Source organism: Coenobita brevimanus, chromosome 80 (genome assembly GCF_032717465.1).
Source record: "Coenobita brevimanus isolate Jiangsu-jjx chromosome 80, ASM3271746v2, whole genome shotgun sequence".
Taxonomy (NCBI): Eukaryota; Metazoa; Arthropoda; class Malacostraca; order Decapoda; family Coenobitidae; genus Coenobita; species Coenobita brevimanus.
The window spans coordinates 24,272,231-24,286,402 of NC_137033.1; the positions used below are offsets into that span (position 1 = coordinate 24,272,231).

Sequence of the window (14,172 nt, forward strand, 5' to 3'; positions counted from 1 at the left end):
TTATGCCTCTCATCTCCATCCCTTTATCTCATCCTCTGCCTCCCCCTCCCTCTCCCCCTTTCCACCCTCACTCGCATGTCCCACTCCCTTGTTGGTCTTTTGCTCTCCATCTTCTCCACATGGCCAAACCACTTCAGTGTATTTTTCCTATTGCTCTGTATCACATCCACATCCACACCACAGCACTCCTCCACTTCCTCACGTGTCTGTCTGTCTCTCCATGTAACTCCACGTGCCCATCTCAAATAGCTCATTTCCACTGCTCTCACTCTTGATTTGCGTCCTTCCAACAAGGTCCAAAGCTTCAATTTTATACATTAGAGTTGGTATCCCAATACTGTCATGCAGCGACTTTTTTACTTTCATGCTCATTTCCCTGTTCCTTATCACTGCTTTCAAAGAACCAGCAACCTTTCTTTACTGTTGTACCCTTTGAAGCACTTCACCCTCTAAACTTCCATCCACACTCATCACATTACCCAGTACTTAAACGCACTCACATTTTCCTTTTCCTCCTCATCCAGCCCACGGCTGTACATTCCAAGTGACTTCATTTCTCTCCGAGACCGTAAGTTTACTCTTCCCTACATTCACCTTTAGAGTTCCGTTTCTTACACACACTCTCCCAGACTCATTCACTAAGCTTAACTTGTAGTTCCTCTTTGTCTTCACATAACAATACAGTATCATCATCAAACAACAGTACAGGGAGTTTCTAAACCACTTGCCCTCTCTCATTAGAGTTGCTCAACATCCACACTGCTCTACCTTGTATGTATTTTATAACCCCATCCATATACAGATTGAACAGCCATGATGATGTGACACATTTTCTGTTTCGATCCAACATTCAGATAGAGAAAATTCACTCAGTTCACTATCCACAGGCGTTGCAGCCTTAGCACCCTCATACATACTCATCATGGCATTCAACAAATTCCCATTTTACTCCTTATATTTTTAATACTTTCCACACATTTCTTTGTCTATCCACCCTGTTAGATGCTCTCTTCAAATCCATGAAGGCCACATACAACTTCTTTCCCTTTTCTAGAAACTTTTCCACTAAAGACCTAAGAATGAATATCTGATCTACACAACCTCTTTCCCTTCCTAAAAATCTCCCTGTTCTTCCCCAAACTAATTCCCCTGTTATTTCCTAACTAGGTTCTGATAAGTATCCTACCATATACTTTTCCTATTACATTAAGAAGACAAATGCCTCTGTAATTACCACACTTCTTTTACCCCTTTTCCATTGCACAGTTGAATAATTATACCTGACTTCCAATCCTCCGGGACTCTACTGCTTTCCTCCCAGGCCAATCTCTGCCATATCTTCCAAATCCATTCTACTACTATCTCTCCCCCCATGCTTCAGGATTTCACCACACACTCCATCAATTCCTGGGGCTTTCCCCATTTTGCCTCTCTTCATTGCTTCCACAACTTCTATCCTACTGATTTCTTCCTGTCTTCTCACCTCCCTCCTCCTCCCAGCCATTCCCCAGCCACTTATACTCGCATTACTTTCATTCTCTTTGTTCAGCAGTTCTTTAAAGTGTTCTCTCCATCTACTCACTTTTTCTTCCTTCTCCTCTAGCAATATACCATTTTTATCTTTCACTCCCCAACTTATTTCTTTATCACTCTTTCTAACTCTCTCTACCTCTTCCCAGAACATTTTCATATTTCCCCATTTTACACTCAGATTCCTTCCAAATTCCTCATCCACTCTCTTCTTACTCTCTCTTACTAATCTTTTCACCTCTTTCTTCCCTCTCCAACACTATAACTCTTTCTACTGTCTCTCCCTAACTTCCCTTCATGCCCCTGTTTCTCATCAACTTACTGTATGCTTTCTTCTTTTGCACCACGGCCTGTTTCACCTCTTCATTCCACCATGCTTTCCCATGCACACTCCCTTCTTTCATCTTCCATTCACCCCACACACTACTTCACATGCTTGCACAGATTTCTTCTGTGAATATCTTGCAGACACCTTCCATGTCCCCAGCTCCAACTCATATTTACCCAGTCGCTCCTCCACTTCTCACTTATATTCTACTGCCTTTTTCCATCCTCTTGCATGCCTTTCTACCCTCCGTGTATGGAGTGCTTCCTCTAATCAATCCCTTCTCTTACTCCTTCATTTCATTTGAACCTTTACATTCACCACCACCAAGTGGTGGTCCGAAGAGCCTCCACTCCACTGAACCTCTGTATGCTCTTGTATCCATTACACACCTTTTCATTCTATCATCCACGCACACATAATCAATCCATAGCCCTCTCCTGTCATTCAAAGTTCACCACCATTCCTCCCTTCTCATCACTCGCCACGTATATCTGTGTGATTGCCAATATGTACAAGGGGAGGGTGATGACCTAGTAATGAAGGAAATTATATGAAGACAAAACTTTTTGGACCAGATAATGAAGGCAATGGAAAGAGTCCTTGAAGGTATGATAAAGGAAAGAGTGAATAGTAACAAGATGCAGTTTGGATTTATGCCAGGCAAAGGGACCATTGATGCCATATTTATTGTCTGACTGCTTCAGGAAAAGTATATATGAAAGAAAAGGGAGCTGTACTCTGTTTTTGTTGATTTAGAAAAGGCTATTCTCTGAATCCCTAGGGAGGTGGTGAAGTGGGCAATGAGAAAACTAGGGATCAAGGAGCGGCTGGTTAGATTGGGTATGGTTATGTATGGGATTGCTCACACCAAGTTGAGTGAGTGGAGATTAGAGTGATGAGTTTTCTGTGAATGCTGGTATGCATCAGGGGTCAATCTTGAGCCCCTTGTTATTTGTTATGGTGCTTGAAGCTCTCATGTGATTTCAGATATGGATTGCCATGAAAGGTGTTGTAAGCCGATGACTTGTTAGAATGAACAGGATGTGGAGGAAAGATTTAAGAGAGATGGAATGGGGCACAAGAGTTTGAGAGTACATGCAGTTAAAACAAAAATGATAAAATCTGGGGTGGGTGGCACTACTGTCATAGCAGAGGGGGTGTGGCCATGTGCAGTTAGCCAGAAGGGTGTGGGAAGTTACTCCATCTTGTGTAGTGTTTGTCATAAGTGGGTGCATAAAAGAGATGTAGTGGCGATAGAGGTAGACTGCAAAATAATACTACTGTAATTTTGTGTGAGTGGTGTGTCAGGGAGAGCATGTAGAGATTGTCAGGTGTGAAAGGATTAATATTGCTGAAGAGTCTCTTCTGTTTGTGGAGGAGTTTTGTTATGGGGGGGACATGTTTTGTCCTGGAGATATGGCTGGGGTAAGGAATGGTTGGAGGAAGCTGTTGGCTTTCCTGACATTGAGAGGGCTCTCTGTCTCTCTCTGTCTCTCTCTCTCTGTGGTGAGGGATCTCTGTATGCAGAATGTGCTAGGAGTGTAATGCAGTGTGATAGTGAGAGAGTAAAGGAAGAGGACTTGCATAGGCTCAGACATACTGAATTCACAGTGAATACAGTAGATGGATGTGTGCTGCGTCCTTGAATGTGAAGCTGGAAGGGGCTACAATTACAATTGAGGAATTGAAAAGAAGGATGGGACTGGAATGTATTGGTGTTGTGATGAGGAGGGGTAGATTGAGATAGTTTCGGCTTGTTGAAAGCTCGGTGGATGACATTTGGGTACTGGAGGTGAGAAATGTGGACACCAGGGGTAGGGTTGTGAGAGGTAGATCTAAAAAAAGACCTGGGGTGAGGTCATAGAGTGTGACCTCAGGGATAAGGGACTGAATAGGAAGGCTGCTGGAGATTGAGCAGTGTCGAGAGCTGCCTTTAGGTGACTAAGGCTGATGCATGCCAGCATGTTGGAGCCTTTATAAATGATACAGTTCACTACTGTAGATCTTTCCTCTTGTTAATATTATCGTGTTCAGGAATGACGACTTAGGCCTTATTCCTACAGAAAGCAAATGAGTGTGGCATGGTGGGGACCAGGGTGGGCTGGCATGAGCAAATGCTGCAGTTGAAGTGTTAAAATACTTCTCCAGTCCACTTCCAGGACAGTGTAATTAATGGTGTCCGTCTGCTTGGTAGGGAATGCATTCCAAATAGAGGGTGTGAGTGAAGTATATGCTGTGGGCTGCACAATATTGATATTGTTACTGTCCACACAGTCAACTCTTTGCATATAGACCTTCAGGGACCCCTATTTTTTGCTGCTGCTGCCCACTGCCCATATGGCTACTTTGATAAGATAGAGTAATGCAAAAACTTCCTCACATACTTGTCCACACTTGCCAGCTTCTGCTGTGGCTGTGGCATGAGATTGAAGTGATATGCATTATTTTTACTTTAGTTAGGGTTATTAACCTGTAAAGGTCATTCCCTGTTCTTGTAAAGGAGAAATTCAGTTTAAAAAAGGTGAAGGAGAAATACATTTCCTGTCTCTTCTTATTGCTTTTCTTTCCTTTGCGGGTGGCATTGTATTCTGTGACAAGCCAAATGGTTTCCTGTAAGCCAGGAAACCATTTACAACGCTGGGTGGTAACCATATAACCAAACCATGCGTGCTCCCTACGTGTCAGCAAGTGGGTTGGTGAAGGGTTAGTGCGCCTCCCAGTAAAACAAATGACTCAGAGTCAAACAGCCACCCCTTACGGGATTATGGCGTCTGGCAATAGATAGATCCTGTATCTGTTCCTGATTTTTTTTTTTTTTTTTTTTTTTCAATAAAGTACGTACTGCATTGCCTTTCCCCAAAATACAGTTTGACCTACTTGTACTAATATCATGTCATGGTTCATGTCACTGTTCCTCAGATATTACAGATTGCCTGTAATTTCAGAATATTGTGAACTATATGGGTGAAGAGAAGCTTCAGACCTTCATCAACTTTGCTCTGCACTACATGTCAGAATTGCGTCTACCTGTTAAACGTGGGACCTTTGTGGAGTTCCGCAATGGGCTGATCAATGTATGTCCTGTAGGCCGTTCATGCTCCCAGGAAGAACGAGACCAATTTGGTGAATACGACCAGGTAAAGCCACCTCAACCTTTTAGTATTTCATAACTTTCATAGTGCTGGAAGCCAACTTTTAATCTGTTAGTTTCTGTTCTTAATCAGTTTTTTAATTACTATTATTACAGTTGCAGCATATCAGACTGTTTTAGATTTTCTTCATAGTGTAATTATTTTAAAAGAGAAAGAAGTGGCAATACTTGATGCAAGAAAGAGGCTCAGATGAAAAAATAAGGGAATAAATTGAGGGTAAGAAACACATGAAGAGACTAGTAAAGTGAAAAAAGAAAGGGGCATATGATGGTGTAGGAAAAAAGATGAATGTAAATGACTTGAAAAATAAGAAATGAATTGGAGAGGTGAAAAAATATAGTAATAAGGATGGGAAGAGTGTATAAGTGTGAATGATGAGAGTTGAACAATATTAGCAAATGAGGCATAGTAATGAGCAGGTGCAATGAATATTTTTGAAGGACTTATTAATGTGAATTATGAGAGCAGAGTCAATGCTGTGGTAGCTGAGTGGTTAGCACTGCTGGTTATGAAAATGCCAGCCTGATAGCAACTGGGTCAGGTTGTTGATGTGGGCAGCTGATGCCATTAGACCCAGATATTCATTCATCTTTTATGGTTTGAAAGTAAAATGAGTATCTAGAGGTACACCTAGGAAAGGTCACTGTGGTAGCCTGGATGATGCAGTGGACCTGTATCCCAGGACAGTTAGTGAATAAACTGCCACGGGTTGCGAAGATCAACACTACATCTGTACACCTCATGATGTCTGCTAATACCTTTAGCTTTTAGAGCAATAGAAAATATGATTGAGTTTGGTGGAGTTCAGAGTAGGAAAGTGGTGTTTGAGAATGTGATATCGGCAGAAGTGAAGAAACCTGTGAAGAAGCTGAGGAATGAGAGCTCATCAGTTGTTGATGAGGTATATGGAATGACAGTAAGGTTTAGTGGAGACTGAAATGAAATATTTATAAGAAATATGCCAGAAAACTTGACACAGTAGAATTGTACCACTGGTTTTGAAGGAGGCTGATAGCAGCAAGTGCAGAAGTGATCCAACTGAGTGCAGTAGTCGTGATATAAGTCTGCCGAATGCTGGGTAGGTAAGATATATGAAAGAATAATTATACTTTTTTTTTTTTTTAGATAACAACAGAGGAAGGAAAAACAAATGAATAAAAAAAAATAATCCATACCCCAGATTACTGTTGTCCTCCTTTCATAAAAATATCTGTAACAGTTGGACTTGAACAGCTGTAGGTTGAAGTTTGGAATGAAACAACTCTGGGGAAGCTAGTTCCAGAGAGATGCAGTTCGGAGAATGAAAAAATTCTGATAGGCAGAAGTTCTGCCATTTGGCTGAGTGACATTCCAGTCATGAGCGCTACCAGATGCCATTGTAACATGAGGGAAGGCATGGAGAGGTGGCACAATGGACACAACTTCATCTGAGCACTTGCCATAAAAGTATCTGTAAAATAATGCAAGGGAGGCAACATTCCTTCTTACATGTAGGGGAGGTAGTTTGTTTACAATAGCAGGGTTATTAATAATTCCAACAGCTTTGTTCTGAATTTTGTCTAGTTGTTGTATTGCAACCTCTCCACATCCATTCCACAAGAGTGAGCAATATTCAAGGTGAGAGTGCACGTGATTCTTATAAATTATAGGTAACTGCTCGTCAGTGAAGAAGTCACAGACTCTGCAATAATCCAAGTTTCTTTGAGGTGGTTTTAACAAGTGATCTGACATGAGAGGTCAGGCTGAGGGCATTGTTAAGTGAGATGCCGAGAATTTCAATACTTTTTGGGATGGTAATATTAGTAGCATTGAAGGTAATGTACGAATCTGGCCATATCTGTCCATTAGTAAATTGTATATATTTGGTTTTACTAGCATTAAATGAGAAAAGGTTGTTCTGTCCTCATTCATTGATTGTAGATAAGCCTTGGTTTATGGAGATGGCTGTACTGAGTTGAGAGTTAGAGAGTGTCTGAGTGTGAATGAACTATGAAGTGTTGAGTCATCTGCACATGATTGGATGGGATTGTGGGTGACAGATAAGAGATCATTAATATGAACCAGGAACAGGGTTGGCACCAGAGCTGATCCCTGTAGCATGCTGTTGTTTAATTGAGTGGAAATTGGAATATACATCATCTACTTTTACTCTTATTTTTCTGTCGCAGAGATATGAGGAAAACAGAGGAAAAAAAAGACGTTAGTCCATAGCAAGGAAGTTTGGACAACAGGAAACGGTGCCATAGTCCGTTGAAAGCTTTAGAAATATCACGGGCTACTGCATGAGTTTCGCCATGTAGGTTGATTGATTGATGGATGGTATGAAGCAGGAGATTGAGTATATCAACAGTGGATCTTTCATAACAAAAACCATATTGTCTGTCACTAATTAAGTTGTTGGAGTCAAGATGTTTAATTTTTTTTTTTTTTTTTTATGCGAGGAAGAAGAAACCAATGGCCGCGAGCCCGCAATTGTTGTTCCCTCCAAGAGAAAAGCAAAATACAAGAGAGAGCCAAATTCAAGATCCAATCATTTCAAGATGCCTGGACACACCGCGTTTGAAAAGACAGGAGATCATAGGAAGCAGGAAATACAGACAGAGGGAGACAGTTCCAGAGTCGACCTGTTGCATAAATGAAGGACTGGGAGTATCGTTTAACTCTTGCATTAGAGAGTTGGACAGAAAAGGAATAAGAGTTTGCTGCTAGACGGGTGCTACGCGCCTGTCGAAGAGGTGGAGTAATGCATACTGACAGTTCAGAGGAGCAGTGACCATTGAAGTGGTGATAGAAAAGAGATAAAGATGCAACAGTGCGATGAAGAGACACAGGTTGAAGGGAGTCAGTAAGAGGAGGAGAGTTAATGAGACGAAAAGCCTTTGACTCCACTCTGTTAAGAAGAGCTGTATGTGGGGAGCCTCCCCACACATGAGAGTTGTACTCCACACAGGGGTGGATAAAACCCTTGTATAGAGTCAACAATTGTGCAGGGGTAAAGAAGGAAAGGAGTCGGCTTAGCACACCTAATCTCTTGGAAGCAGATTTTACAAGAGATGTAATATGATCTTTCCAAGATAAGTCCCGAGTAAATGAAACCCCAAGCATGTTCAAGGATGATGCAGGATTAAGCTGAATATTATTAAACATTAGTGGGTATACCTGTGGAAGATTTTGTCCGGTTGATAGGTGTAAAAACTGAGTCTTTGATGCATTAAAAGCAACCAGATTATTTTTACCCCAGTCAGAGATACGAGCCAAGTCAGACATTAGGTGTGCCATAGCCTCATCCCTTGTTTGTTGAAGTAACTGCCGAGATGGATGTTGCGGGAACCGAATGGAAAGGTGAAGGGTGGAGTCATCGGCATAAGAGTGGATAGGGTTAGATGTACAGCTTAGAAGGTCACTGATGAATAAAAGGAAGAGAGCTGGTGATAGGACAGAGCCCTGAGGAATACCACTGTTGATAGATCTAGGGGAAGAACGATGACCGTCTACAACAACAGTTATAGAACGACCAGAAAGGAAGCTAGAGATGAAGGCACAGATAGAAGGATAGAAACCGTAAGAGGGCAGTTTGGAAGTTAAATATTTACGCCAGACTCGATCGAAAGCCTTAGAGATGTCAAGTGCAATGGCAAAGCTTTCGCCAAAGTCCAGGAGTCTGAAAGGTAGGTGAGAAGATCGCCAGTGGAGCATCCCTGACGGAATCCATACTGACGATCAGATAGAAGGTTGTGACAGGAAAGATGCTTTAAAGTTTTTCTATTAAGAATTGACTCGAAAACTTTTGAGATACAGGATGTTAAAGCAATTGGACGATAGTTAGAGGGTTGGGAATGGTCACCCTTCTTTGGGACTGACTGAATGAGAGCAAACTTCCAGGAAGAAGGAAAGGTACAAGTTGATAGACAAAGGCGAAAGAGCTTGCCTAGGCAGGGTGTAAGCGCAGAAGCACAGTTCTTGAGAACAACAGGAGGGACTCCATCAGGCCCATATGCCTTATTAGTATTGAGGCCAGCAATGGCAGAAAATACATCAGCTGAAGAAATTTTGATGTCAGCCATGAGAAAGTCAGAGGGGGGACGTGATGGAGGAACAGCACCGGAATTGTCAAAGGTGGAACTGGAGGAGAAAGTCTGAGCGAAGAGATCTGCTTTATCAATAGAAGAAATAGCTCCAGAGCCATCAGAGTAGAAAAGAGGAGGGAAGGATGATGAGGTAAAGTTGTTAGAAAAGTTTTTGGGAAGGTGCCAGAAGGATCGGGAAGAATTTGAGTTGGAGAGTTGAGAGCATTTAATACGGATGAAATTATTTTTAGCAAAGCGAAGAACAGACTTAGCACAATTCCGGGCAGAAACGTATAAAAGTTGTGATTCAGGGGTGGGTAGACTCCGGTACCTCTTATAGGCTCTCTCCTTGTTGCGGACGGCATTAGAACAAGTGTGATTAAACCAAGACTTTCTTGCATTAGTCAGAGGATATGAGAAAGGAATGTATGCTTCCTTGCTTGAGAGAATAACCTCCGTAATGCTCAAGGCACACTCAGATGGCTCCCGGCCATGAAAGGAATAATCATTCCATGGAAAATCAAAGAAGTACTGTCTGAGGGCCTCCCAATCTGCAGCTCCAAAGTGCCACAGATGACGTTTCTTTGGAGGGTCCACAGGCCATACAGGAGTGATAGGACAGGTTAAGGTGATAAGGTTGTGATCGGAGGAGCCCAATGGAGAGAAAAGTTTAACAATGTAAGCAGAAGGATTAGTAGTAAGGAAGAGGTCAAGTATGTTGGAGCTCTCTCCAAGGCAGTCAGGGATGTGGGTAGGGTGCTGTACAAGCTGCTCTAGGTCATTAAGGATAGAAAAGGTGTAGGCTAGTTCACCAGGTGGATCAGTGAAAGGAGAGGAGAGCCAAAGGTGGCGGTGAACATTGAAATCTCCTAGAATGGAGATTTCAGAGAAAGGAGAAACGGATAGAATGTGTTCCATCATAGAAGTAAGATAGTCAGATATATTTAGTCATTCTCTAGTCAGATATATTTAGTCAGAGAATGACAGGAAAGCCGAAGCCAGAGTGTAGAGAATTCAGAAGAATTGAGTTCAGGAACACGAGAGCAAGATGAGTTGTTGCGTTTATATACACAACAGCCACCTTTGGCTTTGAAATGAGTATAGAGAAAGTAGGAGGATACAGAAAAGAGTTTGCTGTCAGTTGCCTCAGACAGCTGAGTCTCAGTTAGAAAAAGAAGATGAGGTTTAGAGAAGGAGAGGTGTTGCTTAACAGAGCGAAAGTTAGTTGCAGAAATGAAGAAGAGGAGAGTCAGACAATGGTTCCAGGCAGCTCTAGTCGTCACCAGGAGAGGGGCGGTAGGTGGGGGCATTTATGTTCCCCCCCCAGGGATTTCGAGGCCACGTGTAGTGCTGCCATGATTTTTTAATTTTGGGAAAGGAAGTGAAGTGTTGTACTGTGCATGTAGTTTGGTGTTGATAGTTAGAGAAACTTGTATTGGAGAGCCTACTGGCCAACTCTCTGTGTTACTGAGACACTGAAAAAGTTCAGGAAAGGGGGATGGTCGGGACCTAGTCCCGAGGGCTGATGAAACGAGAGCTCCAGCACTCCCTGTCATCAGCTTTCCATCCACCTTAGGAGTACTGCCCTGCTCAACTGGTGCTACAGTCTACTGCTCACTATGTGCTTATTAATTAAAACTTCAAAAACTTTATCAAGAGAAGTTGTGACAGCTATTGGTCTGTAATCAGAGGGGTCAGAGGAACTTCCTTTTTTTGGCATTGGGTGGATATTGGCTTCTTGCCATGAATAAGGGAATGAAGAAGTATGTATGCATAGTCTGAATAATTTAGCTAGAACAGAGGCAAGTTTTGGGGAACACTTTTTCAAAACAATTCGAGGAATTCCATTTGGTCCTGGAGCTTTGTTGGTAGGTAAATTGTCTAGGATGGATTTTACATGTCTGTATTTTAAGTGGAACTATTTCGGGAGAGTCAAGTTCTAGTACTGGGACGTTCTGGCTGACTTCCTAAGTGGTTTAATTTTAGACAGATGTACTGGCAAAGATATCTGTTTTCCCATGCAGGTCATTTGTAATGTTGCCATCTGAAGATTTTAGTGGGGAATGGACGATGATGTGTTAAAGTTATTATTGAGAGAATTGAGAGTCGACCAGAATATTCTACTGTCATTAGAGTTGTTAAGTAGTTTTGATTCTTGATTTTGAAGAGAGTTTGATTTAGCAAGATTTATTACAGCTTTTGCATGGTTTCTAGCAATCATAATTTGAGAGAGTGATTCCGATGTTTTTTATTTTAAGTAAGAGTTATATGCTAATGACTTTTGGGCTGTTGCTCTAGCACCGTTGCTATCAGACCATTTTGGGGAGAAGGTATGAAATATATCAGAATAATTGTTGAATTGCAAACAAGGTGGTGTATTAGGAAGGGTAGGGGATGTGTGGATCAAATATTTGCTATAGGACAGATATAAGGGAAAGTAGCAATGTTTAGAGGGGCTGTAAGGTAGTTACAGCAAGTGTGGATAAGAAAAGTATATGACAAGGTGAATTGGGAAGAATTATGGAATACATGTATCAGAATGAATGTTGTGGTGGATAGTTGATGAATCCCATAAACAGTTATCAGGGTAGTGAAACTTGTGTAAGAGTTGGTGGATCAAGTTGTTCGATATAAGTGTTGGTGTGGGACAAGCATATGTGATGTCTTCATGGCTGTGTAATATTATATATTAGTTTGGATAGGTTACAGAGAGAAGTTAAAACTCAAGTGGTGGAGAGAGGGGTTTCAGTGTTAGTGGTAATGGATGGACTCTCTCCAATCTGAAGTATGCACATTGTGCATTGTTGCCTGTTATTAGTAAGACAGAGTTCTGCACTTCAGTTCTGAATTTTGTAAATATCTGTGAGTGGTGCATTTTGAAAGCATATGTAGATAAATGATGCTTATTGAGAGAGTATGATGTGGTGTTGCATGGAGAGAATCTTTAATTTCTTAGTGAAATTAAGTACCTCATTGCAGTAAAAGAAAAGAGAGGCATATGTGCAAATGAAGTGGACAGTAGAGTCATCCTATGAAAAACTTGGCTGATGCTTTGAAGGCCTTGATACTAAACAGGGGTCAGAGTGTGGAGGATGCAAGATGATTGCATGAAAATATGTTACAGCCCACATAAAATTTTTCAGTCTGATGGCATATTTTATATTTCATTCTTGTTGTTTCCTTCCATTTTCATTCAGCTAAGGAGATTGCCACTGGATGAAAGGGGTTAATGATGGCTGTATATGACCTCTTTAAGTTCTAGTAGTGTTCTCTGAATTGAATCAGATTGCTTGGACCCAGCAAAAATAAAATAGAAAAGTGTCATCAGACTGTGTAGGTAAACTCTTTCACCTTTGTCTGTCAACGTGTACCTTTCATTCTTCCTGGAAGTTTGCTCTCATTCAGCCAGTTCCAAAGAAGGGTGACCATTCTCAACCCCCTATCTATCACTTAAATTGCTTTAACATCTTGTGTCTCAAAAGTTCTCGAGTTTATTTTTGACAGAAAAATTTTAAAGCATCTTTCCTGTCAAAACCTTTTTTCTGATCTTCAGTATGGGTTCCATCAGGGTCGGTCAACTGGTGTTCTTCTCACCTACCTTCAGACTCCTGGTCATCCTCTTTTTTGGACCTCGGTGAAAGCTTTGCCATTGCACATGACATCTCAAAGGCTTTCAGTCAAGTCTGGCATAAATCTTTAATTTCCAGACTGCCCTCTTATGGTTTCTATTCTTCTATTAGTGCCTTCATCTATAGTTTCCTCTCTGGTTGTTCCATAGCTGCTGTTGTATACGGCCACCATTTTTCTCCTAGATCTTTCAACACAGGTGTTCCTCAGGGCTCTGTCCTATCACCAACTCTCTTCCTTTTATTCATCAGTTACCTTCTAAGCTGTACATCTAACCCTATCCACCCATACACTGATGATTCCACCCTTCACCTTTCCATTCAGTTCCAGCAATGTCCAGCTCAGCAGTTACTTCAACAAACAAGGGATGAGGCTATGGCACACCAAATGTCTGACTTGGCTTGCATTTCTGAGTGGGGTAAAAGTAATCTTGTTGTTTTTAATGCATCAAAGACTCAGTTCTTACACCTGTCAACTTGACAGAATCTTCCACAGGAGTACCCACTAATGTTTAATAATATCCAACTTAATCCTGCATCATCCTTACCCATGGGTTGCACAGTAACCTTTTTTGTTTTTTTATCCCACCCCGTGGTGTGTGAATAATGATTTTTTTTTTTTCTGTTTATTATAAAATTAAAGATAAATATGCAGAGCATCATCTGGTGAAAGAAAAAAAAAAAAAATCAGTCTTCGCTGTGCTTAAGTTTGTGTCGGGGTGGAGTGGTGAAAAAAAAAAAAAAAAGTTTTTGTTTATTATAAACTTGAAGAGAAACATCCAGTGCATCATCTGGTAAAAAAAAAAAAAAAAAAATTCTCTCTCTCTCTCTCTCTCTCTCTCTCTCTCTCTCTCTCTCTCTCTCTCTCTCTCTCTCTCTCTCTCCATCTTTTCGTAGCACCATGTGCAAGTTTGCGTAGAGGTGGAGTAGTGAGAAGTGATGCACAGTCACTGGAAGGTTAGCACAGCCTGCACTGTGGCTTGCAACACGGCACTTCCCAGCCTGAGCTGTGGCTCGCAATCCACTCGTTAAACACACTTGGAGTTTCATTCTTTCCAGACTAATCTTGGAAAGATCATATTACATCTCCTTTAAAATCTTCTTCCAAGAGATTAGGTGTGCTAGGCCACTTTGTACCTTCTTTATGCCTGCACAGTTGTTGACTTTATACACAAGTTTTATTTGACCCCGTGTAGAGTACAACTCTCATGTGTGGGGAGACTTCCCACATACAGCTCTTTTCAAAAGGGTGGAGTCAGAGGCTTTTCATCTCGTTAATTCTCCTCCACCTACTGGCTCCCTTCAATCTCTGTCTCTTCACCACACTGTTGCATCTTTATCTCTTTTCTGTTGCTACGCCGATAGTCACTGCTCCTCCAAACTGTCTGGTTGCATCCCTCCACCTGCATGACAGGCACGTAGCACCCGCCTAGCAACAAACTCTCATCCCTTTTCTGTCCACCTCTCTA

At 41.6% G+C, this 14,172-nt stretch overlaps 1 protein-coding gene across 1 annotated transcript in view; it reads left to right on the forward strand.

Annotated features, from left to right (window-relative positions):
- The window catches only part of LOC145409303 (uncharacterized), a 232,271-nt gene that overhangs the window by 40,340 nt on the left and 177,759 nt on the right, over positions 1–14,172 (forward strand). The window contains exon 2 of the mRNA XM_080279780.1: positions 4,804–4,995. Within this exon, the coding sequence (XP_080135906.1) occupies positions 4,804–4,995 (192 nt within the window). The remainder of the gene's footprint in view (positions 1–4,803; positions 4,996–14,172) is intronic.